The 25,048-nt window shown below is 47.0% G+C and overlaps 1 protein-coding gene across 1 annotated transcript in view; it reads left to right on the forward strand.

Moving 5' to 3' along the window:
• Positions 1-579: 579 nt before the first annotated feature.
• Positions 580-25,048, forward strand: part of cdh13 (cadherin 13, H-cadherin (heart)) — a gene marked incomplete at its 5' end in the record, with an annotated part of 117,138 nt that continues 92,669 nt past the window's right edge. Inside the window, 3 exons of the mRNA XM_047051496.1 lie at positions 580-703; positions 15,987-16,198; positions 21,956-22,069. Of these exons, the coding sequence (XP_046907452.1) occupies positions 580-703; positions 15,987-16,198; positions 21,956-22,069 (450 nt within the window). The remainder of the gene's footprint in view (positions 704-15,986; positions 16,199-21,955; positions 22,070-25,048) is intronic.

Consider the following 25,048-nt stretch of genomic DNA (forward strand, 5'->3'; position numbering starts at 1 on the left):
CCAACTGATGAATATGTCTACAACCTGGATGGAACCGGAGTGACAATTGAGAGAGAAGACGGAATGACTGAAGAAAAAGGTGAAAGAGGTTAAGAGGTGATTAATAGAGAAGAGACAGAGAGGTAAACAAGTGATTGATAGAGGGGTGTTAGATGCCTGAGAAAGTCAGTGAGCCTCGAATGGCTCAAACTGATGGAAAGGGATTTCGGAGGTTAGAAGCACAGATCGCAGAACAGCTACTAAACCTCAATGCATATGATCATGACTTTGGGTATTTCAAATATGATTCACTAAAACAGCTGCTGGTTTCAAACTCATCAACCTTTCTTCAGCAGACTATAATACTGTCCTTTATTGCCACTATATATATATATATATATATATATATTGTATAATATTGTATATATATATATATATATATATATATATATATATATATATATATATATATATATATATATATATATATATATGTGTGTGCTTAAGGGATGAGTAATCAGCCAACTGTGGAGATCTCTCTGAACTGGAGTGTTTTCTATGTTGTGTAGTCTGACCCCTGACCCCTGACCTCTGTCCCTCCCCCAGGTGTTCCATGTGGGAGGCCAGGAGGAGATGGAGGAGCTCTGTGTGCCTGGCTTCCAGGTGAAGGAGTACCAGGTGGAGTACATTGCAGGTTTCCAGAAAGGACAGCCTCTTACACAAGGTCAGTCACAAAACCACATGCCCACATGCACACAAACACACACACACACACTTACATGACCAGGAAAATATGTTTTCTCTCTAGGTTTCTGTCTCTCTGTGTCGTTCTGCAAAAAGCACACAACCAAACACACACACACACACACACTCAGTGAGCCAATCCCCCACGGCCTTTTCAAGAGACCATTGTGCTGTGTGGGCTGTCTGAGTTGTCCATTAGAATTCATGGAAATTTGTGTGAAAAAAACAGGAAATGAAGCAATCAAACTTTCAAACGGCAACAGCAACAACAACAAACTGTTTCGGTGCTCATGAATTATTCCTCTTGATTGGACCATGTTTTCTGACGCCTTCCTAAGTGATCCTCACCCCGAGGCTGCCGTGACTCCGAGTGCGACATGACTGACTCACACTACAAACGTTAAGGCAGAACAGCACAAAAACACAGAGCAAAAGCACTCTTTGTGTGCCTTTGTGTCCATCTACCTTGATTTTTCCCCCCAGAAATGGTTGTTTTTTTTCTCAGCAGAAAGGTGTTTGATCTCAGTGGGGGTGATCATGGTACTAGAGAGCGGGAGTTTAGCGGAGAGTTCAAGCCCCCTGGGCACTAATATGGAGACGTTGATTCAGCAGAGCCAAGGAGAGGTGACCTGGTCACTGCTATAGTCTGCTGGACGAGGCCTTGATGACCGCTGAACCAACTGGAGCTCTCACACACAGCTGCAATCTCCACACGTTCACATTGCTGTCACAACCCACTGGTTCTCCACTCCTCTGGGATGGGCAGTAATGTCTGTCTGCTCGTCTGCCTCGGTCCTTTGGGATTGGCAGTGGATTCTGACTGCTCATCTTGTTTTTCTCCACTGAGATTGGCAGTAATGTCTGTCCTCCCATCTCTTCCTTCTCATCTGGGATAACAGTAACGTCTGTCTTTTCATCTTCTTCTGCTCCTGTGGGACGGGCAGTAATGTCTGTCTCTCCATCTTCTTCTGTTCTTCTGGGATAACGGTAATGTCTGTCTTTCCATCTTCTTCTGCTACTCTGGGATGAGCAGTAATGTCTGTCTGCTCATCTTGCCTTTCTCCTCTGGGATCCGCGGTAACGTCTGACTGTTCCCAGGAGACTCCGACCGCTGGTGTGCTTCTGCAGCATCTTAGAGAGATTGACAAGGAGGTCCGCAGGTCACACAGCGGCGCGGGGAAACATTTTCTATGGCAGCTGCGAGACATGATTGCCGTGGTGAAAATGCACTCATTACCATGAAGGTACACTCTGTAGTGACGTGTGTGTACGTACACGCAGCTACAGCTTGGCTTTTCATCCACCACAGAAAGGTTATGCTTTTGAGAAGCCACTGATGGACCAGTGGGCAATCTTTCTGAAGTGAAGCCTTGACGACTTTCTCAATCGCAAAAATATGTATTTGACTACATATTCAACCAAACCAAAAATTGTACTCAATTCTCCTTCAATTTTTGGGGGTTGGTGTAGGGGTGGGGGAAGAAGGGGGGGGGGGGGAGGGTGCTGTGAGGCGGTTTGTCATCTGGGAGAGCAGTGATCCAGGGAGCAACAGACACTGCTCAGTTCTGCTCTGGTGCACAGCTCTGAGACAACACAGCACTTCTAATAGCTAGAATATGCTCCTGTCAGCAGAAACACTGCTCTCCTAGGGGGGTTCTCTCACTCCCCCCCACACACACATACACACTCACACCTGGTCACATACATACAAACACACACACACACACACACAGACCGAGGCATACACACATCATATAATCCACCCTCATGCTGTGTGACTGTCTACTACAGCTTGCGGTGGAGCGTTTGACAGGCACTCCGCTGTGACCCAGCTCTGCCTGGGGATCAGGTTTGCTGCTACATGTCTCTAATAGGTGGGGGAAGGTCCCCAGTGTGTGTGTATGTTTGTATGTCCTTTTGTGTGTTTATCTGTGGTGTATACGTGTGTGTGTGTGTGGGACTGTCTTGTTCAGAGTGTTGGAGGCAGCAGTCTCCCAAGGCAACACATGCATATTTATGTAGATCCCCTGGTGCCACTGGCCCCGCTTCCCTACTGACCCTGTCCTGTAATTAACTGGGAGGGGTGGGGGGTGATCTGGGGGGGAGGAGGCCAGAGGTTCAAGGACATCTTTCTAAAGGGTTGGAGACACACACAAGCATACAACTCACACACAGAAACACCGGCACACGCAACCGCGCACACAGACATTTCTCTCTGTCATGAAGAACTCAATTGCAAGTACTTCCAGATGCACCGATCGTAATAACATGAATGAGTAATGTCAAACATGCAATGGAAATACAGCAGCGAATGAAAGATAGTTGCTATAGATACAGAGGACATCATGATCAGGGCCCTGTGCTTAGGTGACCTACCACAGTCAAACTAAACTGACAGAGAGTACACCCTTAAATGAGTTCACAAGCATGAATACACGGAAATCTGTATTTATCCAAACCCATAGTCTCTAAATACATATTCAACACTCCAGTATATTCTTCACTCCAGTGGTCCCTGAGTCAGTCAAATCAGTATCAGAATTGTTCTGAAAGAAGTCGTTGTAATCTTAAGCCAAAAATACACGGCAGCGTGCTCTCTGGAAGTCGAGGCACTCCAGCCTGAAAAATGGACTTGTCACTCTGCACACTAGCTCCTTCACCTGGTTCACTTCTCTATGACCTGTACTAGGAACACACAGCTCACTCAGATCTAGGTGAGTGGAAGCAGCCAGTGTAGTACATAGGGGGAACAAACACCTTCTAGAACCTTCTGAGCTTGAAATCATTTTTGTGTCCCAGCTGGCTGGACATAAACAAATCAGGTAGTTTGAACTGACACATCTGTAAGAGTTGTAAGAGGTGACAGAGACATACCCAGAGGACACAGTTCACCTTGTCTCATCAGAATACTATAAAACCATCATATCAAAACAAATTAATTTACTAGAAAATTGAAAAATGGAAATAGGACAGACGTAATAGAAGAAAAATAATAATAATTGAGCGCCTTTTTACTTTTTATTATTATCTGTGACAAGATGAGAGGTTCAATCAGGCGTGTTGGTTTTAATGCAGCAGTGAGAGATTTGAAAATGTATGAACCTCCTGTTTTGGGGATGAGAGGGAAAATGAACAAGCTGATACATTCATGAAAAACCAGATTGAGGTTGATCCTTTAATCTTATATGAGGACACTACTAGTTGTAGTTCAGCCGAACCCCCTGTGTCAGTTTCACCCTATGCCTCAATGAAATATGTCTGGAGGAAAAACAAACAGTGTCCTCATAGCATAGGCAATTTCTGTTGGACTGGAAATGATGACCAGATTCAGACACATTTAGATGAGAAGGCCAAAGGGGGCATCTTTTTTAGCACTGCACCGGTTCTGTTACCCCGCTGTGTCCTCTGCACCAAACGCACAATGGCCAACAATAGCGAGGAGAGAGACCTGGTTTACAATTAGGTGTTATGTGTACAAGTGTCTGTGTGTGTGTGTGTGTTTTGAGAGGGAGCAGATTTACTGACTTCAGATAAAGAAACTCTTGAGAATGTGTTTTTACAGAGAAATGTATTCTTGTCTCAGCTACTGCAGCAGCATGTTCTGTCATGGAGAGGAATCCAAGAGGGACGTGGATCGATCTGAAGTTGTGTCAGTTATTTCTCCCTCCTGGTCTGAGCCTGAGTGCAGGGCGCTGTGAACCCTGTCAGACCCAAAACCACTGAACCGTAATGGGCTTTTAATGGGTTTATCACACATGTACACCTTGAATATCAATACAAATACAGAATAAACATTTACATTTACCATGATGGGACCAGACTAGGACCTCAAGCACCATGCTCATCATTAAGGATGATCTGAAGTGAGGACTATGGTTGATAGTGGCAGGGTAAGGTATGGGTACAGTATGGAGGAAGGTGTAATAAAGATTTGTGGTTCCTGTGGTGTAGGGGTTGGGTTGTAAGGGCAACAGAATGCTGGATAGACAGGATTCAGATGTGGGTTATCAGTACAGGACAAGATCCAGATGTAGGTAGAAATACATGACTGGATTCAGATGTAGGATATAGATACAGAACACCATTCAGATCTACAAGGGTGTTGATACAGACCAGGATCCAGGTCTAGTGTCAGAGGGGGAATGAAGGATACAGGCTAGAGGACAACTGGATGGAGGATGAAGGGAGTGCTGTGTCTCCAGGCTGGCAGGAAGCCTACATCTCATCACCAGATTAAATGTGTACTGAGACCTTCCTGGAAGTCTGCTGTTCTACCTGACTTCATCACCAACCCAGTTTAGTCATGCTTGAGTTCTGATCTGGCCCAGTGCTGTTGGATCAATTGGATAAATGGAACTTGTTCTCCCATCAATTCTGTTTCAACTTCTCAGTGTTCCGCTTCAACATTTCCGAGTCTACACAATAAATTGTTCTGTGCTTCTGCTCCTACAACCAAACGCACAAACACACACACGCACTAGTATAGGGACACAGATTCACATACACAACACATACATGAGTATGAAGCTCGTGGACACACACACAACTACACGCACACACAGCTTAAATTGAACTTTTAAAGAAACATTTGTTCATTTGAGAAGTTCAGTGGACCTTGAGACCTATCCCCCTTCTATGGAATTCTCCATGAGGCAGAATATTAGAGATCAGATGTGGTTTATATTTCCCTGCACAGTGGCTGCCTCTGCAGCTGTTCTCCTGTTTGTGTGTGTGTGTGTGTGTGCATGTATGTGTGTATGCATATCTGTGTTTGTGTGTTTACTTACTTTAAAGCTGCTATATATTTGCTTTGCTCCAGAGCCCAACTCACGGACTCGCAAAGAAAGTCTTGGTTTAACACACACGGGAGACAATTTCTGATTTATTTTAATACTTGGGATTTTCAGTCAATCTGTCTATGTTTCAGTCCATCAACCTTTGCATCTTCATCCCAGTAACACGTCAGATGTCTTCCTGGTTCATTGCAACTTATCAACACTGTGATCAGGCAGATATTTGTAGCATCACTGGGCCTCTTGCCATAGCAACATGGTTCACATCTGGCCCATGGTTCTAAATGCTCTAACTCCATGTGGACCATTGTGGCTCCAGAAATACCATACTGCTTCTGTATCCAGACCATGCTGCACGCCGTTCTTGTCCCTCGCCCCCCCCCGCCGCTCCTCCATCTTTCCCTCATCTTTCCCTCCATCTTTCCCTCCCCCCTCTCATCCCGCCCCCTCACCCCCCGGATGTGTGACCCACTGCTTTATTCTGGTGTATGCCTAATCGGCTATAAATCAAACTGTTTTTGACAAATGACTGTAATTACCGAGGAGGTCGTCACAGAGAGAGAGCGTGCCTGAGGAGGGGTGCGTCGTGGGGGCTGTTAAGTCTACCACTCTGGGGTCTGGGGCTGGTCAACTAGACTGGGCCTGCATATAATACACCAGGCTGGACCAGGATATAGTTAACCAGGTTGAGTCCTCGGCGTGACTGGTATTTTGGTCTTCCCATAAGGGAGAGAGAGAGAGAGGAGAATGAGAAAAAGGGATGTAGATAGATTGAAAGAGAGAATAACACACACACAGACAGACAGACAGACAGAAAATACAGCTACTTGGAAGAGAGCAACAGTGACCATGAGGGAAAGGGTGAGGGATCTCCAGATTGTTCATGATGCAACACTGTTCCCATTAGCTTCCAGAAGATAGCAGGGTACATGAGGGCTGGCTTGAGGGTGCTAAACCTTCTGTTTGTTACGTCATCATGTCACACACTAACATCTTGTTATAAATCATTGATGAAGCTTCCTTTTAAACCTTTAGTCATCCAGCCTGTCTTCAAAGGCCAACACAGTTCCCAGTCCAGCGTGTGACAGGCGGGGGGGGCGTTTTCCATTCCCAGGTCACGCACCTGCTGTGAGCCCGAGGCCTTGCTGGCACACACACACTGGCTGAGGCTGGGGCTGAGGCTGGCTCTGAGGCTGGGGTTGAGGCTGGCTCTGAGGCTGGGGTTGAGGCTGGCTCTGAGGCTCTGAGGCTGGGGCTGAGGCTGGAACTGAGGCTGGCTCTGAGACTGGGGCTGGGGCTGGCTCTGAGGCTGGGGCTGAGGCTGAGGATGGGCTGAGGATGGGGCTGGCACTGAGGCTGGCTCTGAGGCTGGGGCTGAGGCTGGGAAGAGAGACGCCACCGGTGCTGTGTGAGTACACAGGGCATCCAGATAGCATGAGCACCCATGCCAAGACCCTGTCTGCAATCACTGAGCAACTTGGCACCCATTTGATCATCTTTCACCCTCTGACAATCGAGTCCCCCCCCTCCCTGCAGACGTATTCCCTCCCTCCCTCCCTATCGCTCTCCCATCAGCAGCTTCCCTCCTCTCTCTCTTTTCCTCATTTGCTGTTTCCATCTGCAGTGTGTCTTCCTCACTCCCTTCCTCCCCATTTCTCTCTCTCTATCTCTCTCGCTCTAACCTACTTCTCTGAGAAACAAATTTACATTTTCTGATGCAAATCACTCTACATGGTTGGGGAGGACTAACAAACAGCCAGTGCTAGTGAGGAGTAGGCAGGCATGTTTAATTCAGCACTGCCTGTTCACTGACTGGGCGCTTCATCTATTAGCAACATGATCTTTTTAATTGCGTCTTTGAAGGAGAATTTAAAGATTTGCGTTTTTCCAAGAAGATACAAAAAGCTGAGATGAATAGCCTCCCATGTCCAGCTTTCAGCTTATTAAACTAATTAATACATACTCTGGAATCATCACTAGCTACACACACCCTGGTGTTTTCTACCTAGATCTACAATCGTAAACAAACTTCTAATTGTATATTAATGACTGTGTGTTTGCTTGGAGATTAGAGAATGACTGTTTTTTGTGACGGTGAAAACTGTGTTATCAACGTGTGAGCCACACTGGTGATATTAATTGTGATGTACACCAGCTAGTAAGCCAACATCCCAACACACACACACACACACACAAAGACAATTTCAGGCAGATTAGAGAATGAGCACTGGGACTTCAGTGTTATCCTGGAATGTTTGTTCAGAGCCTGTCTTCTTGGGCTGCTGAAAAGAGCTTTGGCATTTGAGGATGTGGGGAGAGGGAGGGGGAGAAAGAGAGAGATCACATGCGCGTGCGAGTGCGCATGGGTTTACATGCGTGCGCGAGAAAAGACAGAACGCCAGCGAGAGAATTAGAGTACACATGCACGCTTTGTTTCCGAGGCGCCGACAGGGAGTTCATATCTCAGGCAGCGGGGAGACGCGCGGCAAAACTTCTCCAAACAACTCTTTCTCTTTCATCCTCCGACAACACGGCCTCCAGACGTACTCCCACCGGCTCATTAGCTCTGCAGTCCTCCGTGCTAACCGCCAGCGCGCTCTCCTCACACGCACCGCCCTGCTCTGGGCTCTGCAGCCTCTCAGCTGAGTGACAGGGCAGTGATTGAGAAGCAGGTAGTGAGGTGTGAGGGCTGGGCCTGGCCGGCGGGACACAGGGCTGAGGTTTCCCCATCACATCTGCTTTGATTGGTAGCGATTGGTCGGAGAACAGGTGTTTTGACTAGCTTCGTTGGGATTCGGCGGCCCATGGCCAACTTGGTTTTGGATGTGGTAAGTATGTGGGTTGGTGTGCACATTGTTTGTGTGGGAGTGTTGTTTGCCACACGCTCAACTCATGCTCAATGTTTGATCATCTGAAAGGTTGAACTCACCAATGAGAGCAATACTTTACATTTACATTTTGTCATTTTGCAGACGCTCTTATCCATAGCGACTTATAGTAAGTACAGGGACATTTCCCTGAGGCAAGTAGGGTGAAGTGCCTTGCCCAAGAACCCAACGTCGTTTTGCACGGCCGTGAATCGAACCGGCAACCTTCTAATTAATAGCCCGATTCCCTAACCAGAGATCTAAATGATCATCCAGCTTGATAAGATGCTCATGCTTGATTGACATGTTGCTGAGCAAGAAACTCTCCTCCCTCCCATTGGCTGTACGGCTGCAGTGACTCGAGACAGTGCAGCTCTCCTCCTGTGCCGTTCCACTGAGGTCTCAGTGAGTGCAGCTCTCTCCTGACAGCCATGCCGGGCTAGTAAACACAAGGTTTCAAGTTTGTTGTTCGATGGAATTAAACCGGGAGCCCCTAGGTCCCTGCGTTCCCCCCGCGTTCTCTCCAGTTCAAACATCGCTCGTGTCTCACCAGCCGGTTCCAGCGTTTTGCTCCAGGCTTTTGCCCGGATCACAGAGATGGATTTAATTGTATGTAAAAAAAAAAGAAAAAAAAAGGTTGAGAATGGAATGGCTGTTTTTAGAAGTCAAGCCTTGAAAAGAGACTTCAAAGAGCAGGGCTCTGGGCTGAGGCTGTTCACAGCACTGTGAAGATAGGCGGGAGTGTTTACTAATGCTGATGTCGTCTCGCGGTGTGTGTGTGTGCGTGTGTGCGTGCGTGTACGTGTGGGATCGGGTTAGTGGTTTTGAGAGTGGTAGAGAGGGAAGATCAGACTCAGTTTAGCCACTGGATCACTGCTGCTCCACCTCTGGGAGGGTTTATCAAGTAGATCATATTAGATGAAGCAGATTAGCCGTGTCCTACGGAGAAGAGAGGAGATGTGAGATCGGTGGAGGAAATGAGAGAAGAGATGCGGTAGGAGGAATGGAGTTGAGGGCATATGACAGCAGAGGAAAAGAGCGAACAAGGAGAGAAGAAGAAAGATGAGGAGGGAGTATGTGAGGACAATAAAGTACCAGAAAATACCTGATTAAACTGCATGTCACGTTGTGCAACATCGACATCCCTGTTGCTTTTTGGGACCGTCCGTTTTCTCTTCCTCTTCCAAACCCTGATTTAAGTGTGGTCTGAATGAAGCATACACTGCAGTTAATGAAGCAAACGATCACAAGTCTCCTCACTCTCCACAGAAGTGTCTGCTGCCACAGTGGTGACACCCGGAGCCGTGCTGATTTAAGAGAGAGCGCAAGGAGGAGCTCTCCCGACCCCCTTGCCCTCACTCACACACCTTGAAGCAGATGCACAACACCTCAATCCCATTGTATACGTCGGAGTTTTCGACCGTATATTCATCCTTCTCAATGAGGTTGATAGAGTGAGAAGGGCTGCTAGCTTGCAGTGGCTGCACTTCTGCCAGCCCTGTCCGACACGGAGCCTCTGCTGCTGCCTGTTATGGACTGCTGACCAGACTGCTGAGTTCCAGTAGAACAACAGGGACCCCAGTGAATGATGAGGGTGCACGCCAGTGTGTTTGTGCATGCGTGGGCGTAGTGTATGTGTGTGTGGGTGTGTGTGTGTGTGTTGCCTCGTGGCTGAGACCTGACATTGTGGCTTGGTTAGAGGGATGGGCTGTAACTCAGGGAGATAACGAGCGAAGCCCACAGCCTTGTGTGAGACGACATCGAGCTGGCCCCTCATTATTTCACGATCATCACACACACACACACATGCTCGGGCTTGGTCACACATACGAACAGAAACACATGCACACCTTGGGGGCTTTTGATGAGTACACAGGGATAGACAGCGGGCTGTTAGGAGTGGCATTACAGCCTGGGAAACAGGCGCCAAACACACATGCACACACACCTACGAGCGCATGCACACAAACAGACATTGCAAAAGGCTGCTGGCATCTTTGTATGTTGTAATGATTCCATGTTTTTGTTGTTGTATAAAAGCGTCTTCTGTTGACATTGTTAGCATATTTTGTTACTACATCTTTTGGTGCTTGGGTTGTTCTCGTTCCTTAGTGTGATGGTGTTGTGCCTGCTGTCAGTGTTGTTTGTTTCCTTCGTTTGTCTTGTAATCCTAACATCTGTCCTAGAAAAAAAGCCCCTGGTCTATCTGTAGGGTATTATTATGAATAAGATATACTCATAATTTACCTGCCTGGTAAAATCAATAGGAAATGTAGAAAGCCAAAATGACAGACAGAAATTGAATGCCTACCTGGAAGTTACATTTACATTACATTCAGTCATTTTGCAGACTCTCTTATCCAGAGTGACTTACAGTATATACAGGGACATTCCCTCCGAGGCAAGTAGGGTTAAGTGCCTTGCCCAAGGACACAACGTCATTTTTAGGCACAGAGGGGAATCGATCCAGCTACCTTCTGATTATAAGCCCGACTCCCTCACCGCTCAGCCATCTGACTCCCAAGTTGATCTTGCTACTGTCGCCCGCCCGCCCCTAATTGTATGTCAATGTATCCTTTTATACAACATAAATGTTTGAAATGTAGTACTTACTGTATTCAGAGAAGCCACTGAGAGGCGTAGAGAGTACTGGGCTTTCTTGACGCTGCCCTACTTTCCTCTCCAAGGCACAACTTTCATGAGATCGTTGTGGCTTTCCGCATTTATTTAGGATTATTTGTCCTCCAGGTCTGAGTGTTCAGTAATTCTCTGTATCTGGGGGAGCACATTGAGCATGGATTGTAGTCGCTAATGAGCTAATTAGTCCCCTGTCACAGTACTAGAATGGGTGATCCCAGATTAAGTAAGACTGGTGGGAAAGAGCTGGGTGCAGACTCACTGCTGTGGTGCTAGGGTGGTCTGTACACATGTGGGAAAGAGAGTGGTGTGGGGGTGTGGAGTGTGTGGTGAAGATCCTCGTAAAAGACTGAAAGAGCTTGTGTGTGTGTTTGTGGGGTACGGGTCGAGGGGGGGGGGGGGGGCGGAGGGGGCAGGGCAATAGACGAGCTTGCTTAATTTTCCAGTCATTCTGCATATTGCCCTAATGTGTTTTTCCTTGTGAAACTTGTTAGATTGTCAACACCATTTGGTGCGATGTGAGAATCGCTTTTCATTCGTCTCTCGGCAACTTGTCCCTGCACAGGGAATGAGAGAGACTGGCATTCGGAGATCAAATCAATTACTTTCTCTCTCTGTAATGACTTAGGGGGAGGGTGATGCAAGGAATTTCATGATACAAAGCAATTAACCTCCCGCCCGCAAAGTTGGAGCGTGTCTCATTGGAGGAGAAGAAAACGACAAGCAGCTCTGGTCTGCATCCAAGTAATAGCTGCTTGAGGGGACTCTGAGGACCCGGAGAGCTGTGATGCCCACCTTTCTGGCTCTCTCTCTCAGTTGTTCCATTCCTCACTGCGGGAGTCCGTGTGCCTATGAATGCAACATTCAAACAACACATCTAAGACTTTCAGCGCTATGTGTCATCTGCCCCCCGGATAGCGACGGAAACTTCAGTCCCAGTTCTTTCCAGGGATAGACGGATGTGATGAATTCCCAATGTGAATGTGCTTTTATTTTGTCTTTGTTCCCTCAATTCAGTGGACCAGTGCACTATGAAGTTGCATAGTGTGCACACGCACACACACCCAGCACACATAGACATACACCGTGCACAAGCATACACACACAGTCACCCACTCACACCCGCACACCAGCCCACACAAACGCGCACCCACAGACATACACCCCAAGGACACCATTAGACTCAGAGTGACATGATAAATGCAAGGCTGTCTGAATTCAGACCATACTTAGCACACTTCACTAGCTTCACTGTCAAATACACGTTCCATTCTTTAACAGTTTTCAACCTCAACTTTTATCGTGTGCGCGTCTCTGTGGGCGACTGGTTGTGTGTGTGTCTCTGTGAGTGTGTGTTTGCGCACGTCTATGTGTGTGCAAGCATAAAAACTCTGCACGAGGTGTTCTACTTTCTCTCAGTAAAGTGGAAACAGGCAAACCCAAACTTATTTCTGATAATAACCCCATTAAGCCCTCTGAGAGATGTCTCTTTTAGTGACACCCTGCTGAGAACAGAACAGGAGCTCAGCCCTGATCCTCAAGAACACCACTGAGGCTACGTCATGGCTAGTACACACTGGTTCGGTATAGGGGATCTCAGGAGTTAATGGGCCTAAACGAATAACTGGTTTCACTGTCAGCTTACAGAGTCGAGGTGTTTGTGAGAGGCGGAACAGTGTGGATCAGAGTTCGAGCCGACGACAGCTTGTAGAGAACCACCCCTCTGTCTCCACTCACCAAAACCTCTAGACTTTTACGGAGGAGGTAGCAAATGTCCTGAAAAGCAGGAGAGGGAAAGAGCTGTAGAGAAAGTTAAACAAAAAAATGTTTTCTGTGAGCTTGTATAACTGGATGAGGATGCTGTCAGGTGTCAGAACGTGTTCTGCTCTGTCTTAAAGAGAGATGGTTGCATCCACTTTGGGTTGGAAAATGGTTGTCTGCTTCATAGTGACAATTCTGTTTCATTTAAGTGCATCAGAGATATGAGACGTACATGCAGGAAGTGCTCAGTGAAACTTTTGTTGTTTTAAAGGCAAACACAAAAAAAAGGAAATATATGAATGTTTTGGAGAAAGTTAACAAAATTGTTTAGGATTTGAAGTCAGATATCTAGCAATGGTGCCTCGACAAAGCTGCACCAACTAAACAAATTGGTTGAGTTGTTGTTACCTATTGACATTATGGATGTCATTGGATCAGCAAATCGAAGCAGTGAGCTTCGAGTCTATTCGTCCATTTGCCCATTAGTATTATTTCACCAACTCGCACTCATCCCCCACCAAACTGACTCTTTATCTCACAACTTAGCAGAGTGAGTATGATCTCTGTGCTCCTCTGACAACACTTTCCATTCAACTTGTCCTGGGAGCCTGGTGGCCTGAAAGAAACTCGAATGTCATCGAAGCAGGAAGTGGAGAAGAAAGGCCCATGGAGGGGTTTTAGCTGGCTAATCCGTGTTGCTTACAGCTATTTCAACTCTGCGCCAACACTCACGAAACCACCCGGGGGTGGGGTGGGGGGACGGGGGTGTTAATGTGGTGATGGTGTTGGAGGGGGGGGGGGTCTGCCATTGTTGTCGTCCAACTTCAAAGCCCTGCCTGCCATGCCTCCTTTAAAATTTCCCCCAGCCACCCGCCCCCCAAAACCTGACAACATTAGAATACCATCGAGCACTCTCACAAGCCTTTGAAACGCTGCTGACACTGTTTGCTGCCGCAATTTGCCGGCTCTAAAGAGAGCGCCCGCGTTATTGAAATAAATCTGAGAGTTGTAATGGGAATGGAAATGAACACATCTGTCATGCTCTGGCTTAGAAGAGAGAGCGAGATATTGAAATGGGGGTTTGTTTCCCTAGAAAGCAGGTTTCCAGTTTCCCTTGTCTCTCTTTCTTCCTCTCTCTCTCTCTTTCTCTCTCTCTTTCTCTCTCTCTCTCTCTCTCTCTCTCTCTCTCTCTCTCTCTCTCTCTCCCTCTCTCTCTCTCTCTTCTCTCTCTCTCTCTCTCTCTCTCTCTCTCTCTCTCTCTCACTCTCTCTCTCTCTCTCTCTCTCTCTCTCTCTCTCTCTCTCTCTCTCTCTCTCTCTCTCTCTCCAACTGTCTCATATACTTTTAAATCATTGTATTCTCCTCTCCTCTGTTGCCCTCCTTCTTCTCCTCCCCCTACCCTTCTTCCCTTCACCATCCTCCTCCTTTCCCTTCCCTACACTCCACCCCATTCTCTCTTTCCCTTGCCCAGTGGTCTCAGAGGGTGCTGAGTAGATGAGCATTGTGTCCAGAGGGGATGTTCTAACATACTGGTGGTGGGAGCCATGGAGGATGCCTCAGAATGAGGCTTTGAAAAGGTTGGAGAGATTGAAAGAGTGCTTTGATAGATTTGATATCTATTGATTTTGTTCTCCCAGAGCACAAACTGGTGATTTTTCCAATTTCACTTGTTCCTGAGGTGATGGGAGGAGTGGACTGAGTCTGGAGTCTTTTTTTTTATCAATTTTTCCATTTTCATACATGCATGAAACCTACTCTGGTTATACTCATACTCATACTAGTCCCCTCAACGTACTGTGAAAGTAATTTGATTCTGGCATATACAGAACAGAAATAACATGGGGCGGGGGGTGCATTTCAGGGCAGGGCTGTATTGTGTCTTGCCACAAAAATGCACCCCCGGCTAATGTTTACTAGGAAAGTGTCACGTGCATGAAAGTTACTTAATTAATAGAACATGCTAAATAAACTATGAAGCATGTCTTTTGCAAGCAGGTATATACTGAAAGGGCACATGAGATGTAATTAAGTAATTGCCTGTGGCCATTTGCTGTGAGATAGCAGTAATTACAGGCAAAATTGCCTCTCCATGTTGTGGGAAAGGATGGAAGGATGGAGAGATTGGTGGTGGAGATTGAGGAATGGAGAGATGTGGGATTGAAGGTGGTAGCGAAGAAGGACAGATTGAGGGCAGAAGAAACAAGTGACATCATGTAGGGTTATGGGTTTGTGTTTGTTTGTGTGTGTGTGTGTGTCTGCAGGGGGGACTGGACAGTGAAGGATGGTGTAGAGCTGGGGGGAGGAGTGTGGAAGAGAGAGATAAGAGGAGGAGGAACACAATCAGAGAGGATAAACCATGTTTGAGTCAGCCTAAAACACACTAACCAACGCACGCAGGCACACACACACACACACACACACACTCCCCATTGCTCATACTCCCAGATTGGTTGTGTTACTGTACTCACATGGAATGGCTTTAAAAGATGAGCCATGTCACTGAGCGAAAACAAGAGTGTCAGTGCTGCAGGTGATACAGAGAACACCATGCCCCTTGCTGTTGGAGAAAACATACACCTCCTCAGTCTCAGCCTCCTGCTTGGAGAAAACACCAGTCCTCCCACCCGATGTCTACTGCCCTCTTTGTTGGTCTCTCTTTTTCTATTACAGAGGCCTCCTCAAACATTTGTTTTGATGCCTGTGTCTCACATGTCTGTCTGTCTGACTCTTTATAAATCTAGCTCTCTCTTTCTCTATCTACTGCCTCACTCTGACTCATTTTCTCCCACTATCTCCATCTCTCTCTCTCTCTCTCTCCTCTCTCTCTCTCTCTCTCTCTCTCTCTCTCTCTCTCTCTCTCTCTCTCTCTCTCTCTCTCTCTCTCTCTCTCTCTCTCTCTCTCTCGCACCCAGATGTGAGTTGGAGGGGTGTTGCTTGGGAGGGGGGCTCAACTATGAGAGACAGCTGTTCCTCATCCGCCCTGGGTCAACTTGGCAGAGTTAACTCCATTTTACTGGTGTCTTACAGTCTAAGTCAAACAAAAACCAGAGACCTGTCCAAATTTAGTTTTGATTTGATTTAGTTTGGTTTTCAATATGAGTAAATGAGATCCCACATGGTTGTTGTGATGTAACTGGTAGGTTGCTGGCAGTTTTGACTGGCCAGTAAAGATAGTCAAAATCTCTCTCTCTCTCTCTTTCTCTAGTGGTGTTTGATGACTGTGCCGGAAATGAAGGTGTGGTCTTTGAGGTGTCCCACCCAGACTTCCTGGTAGGCCAGGATCTCAACCTGGTGGCCAGACGAGACCTTCTGAACAGTGACTCCATCTTCTTCATCCATGGATACAGTCACCATGCCGACGACATGGCGCAGGTCGACGTCATCGGGGCTCCGCCCAGGTCCCCCCAGACCCTCAGGGTGAGTATGTGTGTACTATGTGTGTATGTGTGTGTGTGTGTGTGTGTATGTGCATGTACTATATGTCTGTGTATATTTGTAATATGATTGTCTGCTGTAGAGGTGCTTGTCTTTTCTCTGCCACCAGTGAACCAACTCCCTCTGGCAGCCCAATGCCTTCTTGATTAAAGTGTCGATTCCACAAATCATCTTCCTTTTTTTTATAATAAAAAAGTTAATTTTTTCCCCTCCTTCTCTCTCTCTGTCTCTGTCTCTCTCTCTCTCTCTCTCTCTCTCTCTCTCTCTCTCTCTCTCTCTCTCCCTCTCTCTCTCTCTCTCTCTCTCTCTCTCTCTCTCCCCCCTCTCTCTCTCTCTCTCTCTCTCTCTCTCTGTCTCTCTCTCTCTTTATCTCTACCTCTCTCTCTCTGTCTCATTTCTCATTAGTTTATTCCCTGTACAGTAATTTATTCAGCATAGCTCAGTGGGAGATTCTTTGGCAGGCCTGTGCGGACAGAAGTGAATTAGTCATCACTAGGCACACTGTCTGGGAGAGAGAAACAAGTTTGTGTTTAGTGCTACTCTGACCTTATGCTCAATGTGTGTGTGTGTGTGTGTGGGCATGGGAGTGTGTGAGAAAACCATCTGATATGAGTCAGAATCATATTTTCAACAGGTTAATATGTCACTGTATAGCAACACTAAGTGTGAAAGGTTGGCTGGACAAATGTTCGATGTGTTTTTAAAGATTGTGTTAAGCTCATGCTCTTTCATCAGTGAACTTTTGAACTCTGTCAGAGTACTGTATGGTCTAGAGCCTGATTTCCCTGTCTGTAATATCAGTCTATTTCCTGTCTTTATCCTCACTCCCTTTCTTTCTTTCTTTCTTTCTTTATCTTTCTCGCTCTCTCGCTCTCTCGCTCTCTCTCTCTCTTTGTCTCTCTGCCAATCCAGCCACTAGTATAAGTGTCAATTGCACATCATGTTGTTCAGGACATTGACAATGTACAAGTACTGCACAGTACATAAGTGCAGTAGACAATCAAGGACTAGAAGTGCATAGTTCTAACAACATTATGGTGGTTAGTGCCACAGAAACATACATACACACACACACACACACACACACACTTAGTCAAACCCACACTTTCAGGTCTAAGTTGTAGAAAAACCAGGAAGTATTCATGGATATGTTTATTGATATGGTGTCATGTCCAGACTATGGTCTTATAGTAGTTGATACGTTTTTGCTGTAGGGAGGAGATGGGCGGAGGGAATCTGTGTTTTTTTCCTGGTGGGGCGACAGTAATGTGATGAGCATGGGAGCTAATGATGAATGGAGGCTATTACAAGTCAACTCAAAGTATAATTCATTACCTTTTTACTGCAGATCAATAAGGGAATTAATGGAAGAAGGCATTTTCAATTTAAGAACGCATGCAAGCGAGATATGGACTCATATTCTGGTTTTGTGTGTCGGTTAGTTTTGTATAGAACAAGATTGTTTTGCCATGCTGCAGTATGGACGACACCATTCATATGTAAAAGTTGATAAGATCACCAATAATACAAAAAGGAAAAGCAGATTAATTCTGCTTTGTCATGTCTCCTCTGTTGCAGTCAAGCACAATGGTGTGTAATATAGTGTAGCCTCCCAAGGCCCTCCTTGTTGGTCGGACCAGGAGAGGAAGGCAGCCTTTCAGCTGCTCCTCTCTTGGCCCTCCCACTGGAGACAGGACAATGCGGAGACAGATTGCCACCACAGCACACTGGGTGACAATACAACTCAGTACGCATCAGCTTACTGCTGTCCAAAGCTTGAATGCTTCCATCTCACTCATTCTCAACCCCCCCCCCCCCCTCCCCCTCTATCTCTCTTTCAAATGTTCCCTCTCATTATCTCCCTCTCTCTCTGATTCCCTCCCTTTTTCCCTTTTTATACATCCTGTCATTCTATCTGTTGTTTAGTCTAGCACATTCTTCCTCGATATCAGTCCCCAACATCCCAATTCTAATTCACACTGCAATTGGCACAAAGTTCCTTGAAAACATAAAGAGAAAGTTAGGAGTGAAATAAAACGGATCCTATACATGAGAAAAACAAAACAAACAGATCATGTTCACTCTAGCTCAGAGAATTGTACAACCATTTGATTTTTACTTTTCACATCAACACCCAAGGTGTTGCTCTCTCTCTCTCTCTCTCTCTCTCTCTCTCTCTCTCTCCCTTTCCCCCTCTCTCTCTCTCTCTCTCTCTCTCTCTCTCTCTCTCCTCTCCTGTTCTCTCCCCTCACTCTCCTTGAGGGCAAGAGCAAGAGAAACAATGCATCATTCAGTCAGAACATCCCTCTGTACTACTGTCATAATACACGGATGGATTCACACGCACAAACACACACACACACACACACAAACACACACACAGCATCCACCCCACAACCTAAATGTATTCATATCAACTGGATATGCCTGGAGAGGTTTGTGCTTCTGTGCCTGACACACTCTGCTCCTCCCTAAGATGTCTTGGAGAGAGAACGAGAGAGCGATAGAGATGGAGAGAGCAATAGATAGAAAAGGGGGATATAGATATATAGAGAGCATGAGCAGGGTGTGTCAGAGCCGAGGTAATTTATAAACAGGATGCATTAAAGATTCATGACCAACTTCTCTGAGGTGGGCACTGAGCTGGGCCAACACCATTCATCACCTGCAGAGAGACGAAGAGAGGGAGGGGGGGGGGGGGGCGAGGGAGGGAGGGAGGGAGGGAGGGAGGGAGGGAGGGAGGGAGGGAGGGAGGGAGGGAGGGAGGGAGGGAGGGAGGGAGGGAGGGAGGGAGGGAGGGGGAGGGGGGTGGGGGGTGGGGGGGGAGCGAGGGAATAACACTAGCTTTAAATTTCCTGCATTCCCTATGACTGCCCTCCACTCCTCCTCCCGTCCTTGACAAGTCAAGTGAATAGGAAGTGCGTCATCGAGGGGGCACTGTTGGTGGTTAAGCCCTGTAGGTGGTCAGATTGTCCCGCACCTCACTCTTCCGTGAGAGGATGCTGCTGCACCCAGCCCTTGTACAACCCATGTACAAATCCCTCATAGAGAAGAGTGCAGCCAATCTACCATGGAGAGTTATTCATGAGGCTATTCCTAAAGACAAGTGGCAGACCTGGAATTCTACCGTGGAGAGGGATTGTCTGTTTTGTAACCAAGATGAGACAGCCATGTTTCTACCTGACGTATGTTCCAAAGCTTCTTCACGGTTCTGCAGGCATGGTGTACGAGGCATGGGTGGGGGTGTGCGTTGCCTCTCTTCATTGGGGGACCCAGGTACACAGCACAGGCAAAGAGTAGGTCATGTCTACCGAATCATTGTATAAGTCAGGCGAAGTTTGCCATATGGAAGCTCCAGAACAGGAGGCTTTTGGGAATTCAAAGGCGGTGTTGCTGCACTGAATTGTCTGTGTGTAAGCCAGGGTGAAAGATGGAAGAGTCTGTTGCTGCGTGGGGGTAGAGGGGTGCCTCTCGTTCAGTCAATAGGGGGGGGGGGTCCACTTTTTAATTTGTCACTAGGGGGGGTTATTATTTTGTATTTTCTCAGTATTTTATTTATTTGTATTTATCTGTTTATTTTGGCCTGAGATCTTCCATCAATGTGATTAAGTTGTCCATGGTGTAATTGGTGGGTACCTGGCAGTTTTCACTGCCCAGTCTCTTATCTTTCTCCTTTACTCTCTCTGTCTTTCTTTTTCTCACTCTGTCTCACTCTCTGTCTTACTCTTTTTCCATCTCTCTTTCTATCGCTCTCACTCATTCTCACTCACTCTCTCTATCCCTCCCTCTCTCTATCCCTCCCTCCCTCTCTCTATCCCTCCCTCTCTCTATCCCTCCCTCCCTCTCTCTATCCCTCCCTCCCTCTTCTATCTCAGCTTAGTCTTGCTCTGACACCCTGTTCCATCTTAGCGGTGCCACAAGCCATCCAACTTCCAACCCCCCCTTCCTATCAGGCATCGGGGTAATCTCGCTTTTATCACGAGCAGACTCAGCCAGTGCATGAAGGGATTGAACAGGTGTTTATGCAACAAGCCCAGGTCAGGTGTCAGCGGCAGGGCTTAAGGAGCTCTGGTCTTCAGGTCATCCTATTCCAGGAAGGTACAGATTGGTGCATCTGCTCATTGGACAGATAACAGGCTGTCTTATCTCTTATCTGAGTGATCTGTTACGCTGGACTGAAACAGCAACACTGCTCATATGGCACATTTCAGCTGCACTCGTCAGGGGACTGAAAGCAGAGGCCACTGCAGTGCATGGTGTGTCTCTCTGTGTGTCTCTCTGTGTGTGTGTGTGTGTGTGTCACACATGATTGCTTCCAAGTTCCGTGTGAAGGTTGTTGCATGAGGTAGACAGAGCAAATGGCTGTGATCTGGATAAGTGGGCAAACCTCCCTCTGTGTAAACACGTAGTTCTGTAAACAAATGGCTCTATTTCCCCACCAAATCCCCAAACACACACATGCACACGTATGCTCTCACATACACACACACTCACGAGTATGCTTGCACACACACACACACACATTCCCACCCTCTCTCAGCTCCCTCTGTCATCCTGACAGAGGTGAGAGCCCAGCCAGACTGCCATCCAGCAACAGAACCCTGCCAGCGGAGCGGGTCATGGAGAAGGGAAGGACAAAAGAATAACGTGTGTGTGTGTGTACAAGTATGCATGTGTGTATGTACATGTGTGTGTGTGTGTATGGAACAAAGCATACACATGTGTGCGTGGGGTCATCCAGTGCTCTCTAGGTTCTTTGCTTCTCCATACTAATGTGTTTAATTTTAGCCTTGTAGTTAGTGTGAATGTGGATTTTTCCCAGGATGCCCCAAAACCCACAGCTCAGGGATGCAGAGAGAAGGACAATCCTGGGGTCAGAGTACGCGCCTGTTGCTAGTACAGACCTAATACAGTCTTGGTGGTTGCTAGTCAATGTGTTATTGTCCAGTTAGTTACCAGTACAGTCCCAGTAAACTCCTGGTGGTTTCTTTACAGACCTAATTCAGTATTGGTTATTGGTAGTTCTCATAACTATCCGGACAAGTTGTAGCCTGGTGGTTGCTAGTACAGACCTAACACAGTCCTAGTGGATGCTAGTACAGACCTAACACAGTCCTGGTGGATGCTAGCTCGTTTTCTCTGTAGTTTGTGGCTGCCATCTCCCACAGAGGAGATAAGGTTCACTCTGTGTCTCGTTATAGACAGCATGGATAAAAACCATATTACGTTTCCATTGTTTGGCTCCTTGAGTTGGAGTGATCAGCACAATGCTGAAATTGTAGGTTTCTCTGAAGCTTCTCTGACAGAGGCTCTCCTAGCTCTGCCATGAGTAATTGTATACTGCATCATGATTAAACTCTATCAAGCTTCGTCTGTGTCTTTGTGTGTGTGTGTGTGTGTGTGTGTGTGTGTTTGTGTGTGCTCATACAAGGATGCATGAAAGACACTGAATATGTACTGAAGTGCTCTGTCCTTGTTCACTTCATGTAGCGTAGGTTACAGTGTGTGAATACATGGCAGAGGATGGAGAAGAACTGGTCAAACTGTGCATCAGAGATGAGCTGGCATTTGAATCCAAGCTCTCTGCAAATAATAGCATGTCCACAGCACACTCATGTTGATCATTATGTTGATCATTGCACAGACCTTTCTGAATGTCTGAAAGGTATGACGTTTACATTTCCTCTAACATCTCTCTCTTGTGTGTGTGTGTCTGTGTGTGTTTGTGTGTGTTTACAGGAAGTCCTGGGCAGAGGCCAGATCCTACCCTACAGATCTAAGAGATCCATGTTTGCTCCATCGATGAGTGTCACAGAGAACCAGAGACCCCCTTTCCCCAGGGTCATTGGACAGGTAACACAAACATACACATGCGCCCTCATCTGTGTGGTTGTTATAGGGGCTCGTAGAAAAAGTTCAGCTTTTTGCTTTGCTTTACTGAGTGAATTAGCTCTTGACTCATCGTGTTTGTTTGAACAAAACGTCCTTTCACAACGAAACAAAATAGCTTTTCTGATAGTGTGATTGCCTGCAGTATAACCTTGGCCTGGTTTGGAGTATCCGAGCTCTTAAGTTCTGTTATTTTGTTATCAGTTTAAAAAGAGACCTCCAAGGGCCTTCAACTATTCTGGATGAAAACAGACGCAGTTGAACGGAGACTAAGTGTTTTCTTGAAGCCTGACTAAACCCTCATCCTTCATGTGCTTGTTTCGAAGGCTGGGTTGTACCACTAGAACACAAGTGGATGAAAGCAGTACCAGTTGCCGATGGTTAGAGCCTAAGTGCTAGAAGGGGTCACCCGATGCACAGGGCACGTTCAGCAGCAGCTCGAGGAGGGATGTTAGAGAAGGGCTCGTTGAAGAGGCACAAACACTCCTGTGTTTCCTCCACAACAACCTCTTCACTTAGGGAGGCGTTGCTCGTTTTGTTATAGATGTTGGGTTGGCACAGGATATAAAAACATTCCTGTGTGTGATAGAAACAATATTGGCTTTTGAAAGTGTGTAAAGGAGAGATAGTGTGTGTGTGTGTTTGTGTGTGTCTGATCAACTCTGCCTCTGTGGTAACAAAAATAATATAATCTTATAGAAACAAGCGGAGCCCTTATGTCACAGATAAAGACATCCCAAACTGGTTCCTGATGCCCCAGAAAAGACATCACTAGCTGAGCCCTGCTGTCAGAAAGACATTGCTAGATGAGCCCTGCACAATTGCACACTGGCGAGTTGTCCCAGAGAAGAAAGACTTGGCCTCTTCATTCCCTCTGCTGGTATCTGAGCTCCACACTAAGCCCTGGGGGCTCCCACAGGGTTCGGAGGGCGGGGGGTCTGTGGAGAGTCCACGGGGGGGGGCAGAAGATCTCTCTAGTACTCTGGTGTGATACTCCAGGGCATCGTGTCACGTCCCTTGGAAGATAGAGATAAAGAGAGAGCCAGAAAGAGAGGAGAGAGAGCGAGAGAGAGCGAGAGAGCGAGAGAGCGAGAGAGAGAGGACTGGATTACAAACAGCAGCTTAGATCAAGACTACCGTAATGTGAAGATGGAGATTTTGACCTTTAGTCAACTCATGCCAAGAGACCGAGAGACCGAGAGACAGACAGAGAGAGACAGACAGAGAGAGACAGACAGACAGAGAGAGACAGAGAGAGAGACAGAGAGAGAGAGAGAGAGAGAGAGAGAGAGGAGAGAGAGAGAGAGAGAGAGAGAGAGAGAGGAGAGAGAGAAGAGAGAGAGAGAGAAAGATAGAGAGAGAGAGAGAGAGAGAGAGAGGAGAGAGAGAGAGAGAGAGAGAGAGAGAGGAAGAAAGAGACACAAGGGAAACTGGGAGGGCTGGAGAGTCATCAGATAGGTCAGATAGGCTCCCCACACACAAGCACATCCACACACATGTATAGTACTCATACACACACACAGATCTCAACACATAGTGCTTGCATGTCACCTCTGCCTTTGAATAGACCCTAATGAGGACTGATTAGGACAATTTGATGTAGTAGTGACATCACACATGCTGATGCGGTGACACTGGGGTCACACACACAGGAGTGTCCACCAATGAAACACGTCCTCCCCATGTTCCCATCCTGTTGTCCATCCTCAGGAGGACAGCCAGGTGCAGGGGTCAGCCACATCAAGGCGAGTGGAGGGCCGGGTTCACATGCTCACCTCACAGCCTGGGCATGGACAGGACAGCGGTCTGTTCAACATGGGTTCTTGGCTGAAGAGATCCTTATGAGAACATCATAAGGATCTGCATACTCCACACAGGAAAAAGGTTAAGGTGTTAGCCCCCCTGAGCACAGAACAGTGACCGGGACCTTCTTGCTGTGAGGCGACAGAGAGAGATACCGTGCGGAATATAGTCTCGAAGAGGTGGGTGTCCACAGACAGTGTGGGTTTAGTGTTAGAATGAGCAGGAGGAGGGTGTAGACATCACTTCCAACCTTTCTCTATGGCTCTCTTTCTGTGTTTCTAGTCTCTCCCTTGCTCATTCCCTGTGTATATCTCTCTCTTTTTCTCTCTCTCTCTCTTCTCTCTCTTTTTCTCTCTCTTTTTCTCTCTCTTTTTCTCTCTCTTTTTCTCTCTCTTTTTCTCTCTCTTTTTCTCTCTCTTTTTCTCTCTCTCTCTCTCTCTCCTCTCTCTCTCTCTCTCTCGCTCTCTCCTATCTCTCTCTCCTCCTCCCCTCATCCTAAGCCATGCATGAGGATGCAGTCTAATAAGGGCTAGTCTAACTGCTGGGGTCTACCATACTTGGGAGACCAGACAAGATACCTTTTTCACACAGATATGTATTCCCTGACCATTCCTCGCTGCGCTCTCTTGGCCTCTCCTTTCTATTTCTGTCATACCTGCTCCCTTCCTTGTTCCTCCATTTTTCCCTTTCTCCCTCTCCTTCCCTCCATCCCTCAGTGAGAGTGGATTATCTGGATAAGGGTGTGTGTGTGTGTGTGTGTGCATGTGTGTGTATGTGTGCATGTGTGTGTGTGTATTCCGGAAGATATACAGACACCTTGTAGCACCTGTCAGTCCGACGGCTAACCGTGGCAATCGATTGGATACGGGCCCTGGCCTGGTCTCTCCCTGGAGTGGCAGTCCCATAGATCACTGCCCACTGTGGAGCCCTGCTCACTGGACACGCACACATGCTCACACACCCACACACACACACACATATGCACAAACACACACACTCATAGACATGCACCCTCTCTATCACCTTCTCTCTCTCTCATTCTCTCTCGCTCGATCTTAACTTGCATTTGCCAAGCGTCGGCAGGCTCGGGCAGTGTTTTGTTGGGCGTCTCGCCTCTGTCTGATGCCCGGCCTGTTCTTC

The sequence above is a fragment of the Hypomesus transpacificus genome, unplaced genomic scaffold, assembly GCF_021917145.1.
Source record: "Hypomesus transpacificus isolate Combined female unplaced genomic scaffold, fHypTra1 scaffold_156, whole genome shotgun sequence".
Taxonomy (NCBI): domain Eukaryota; kingdom Metazoa; phylum Chordata; class Actinopteri; order Osmeriformes; family Osmeridae; genus Hypomesus; species Hypomesus transpacificus.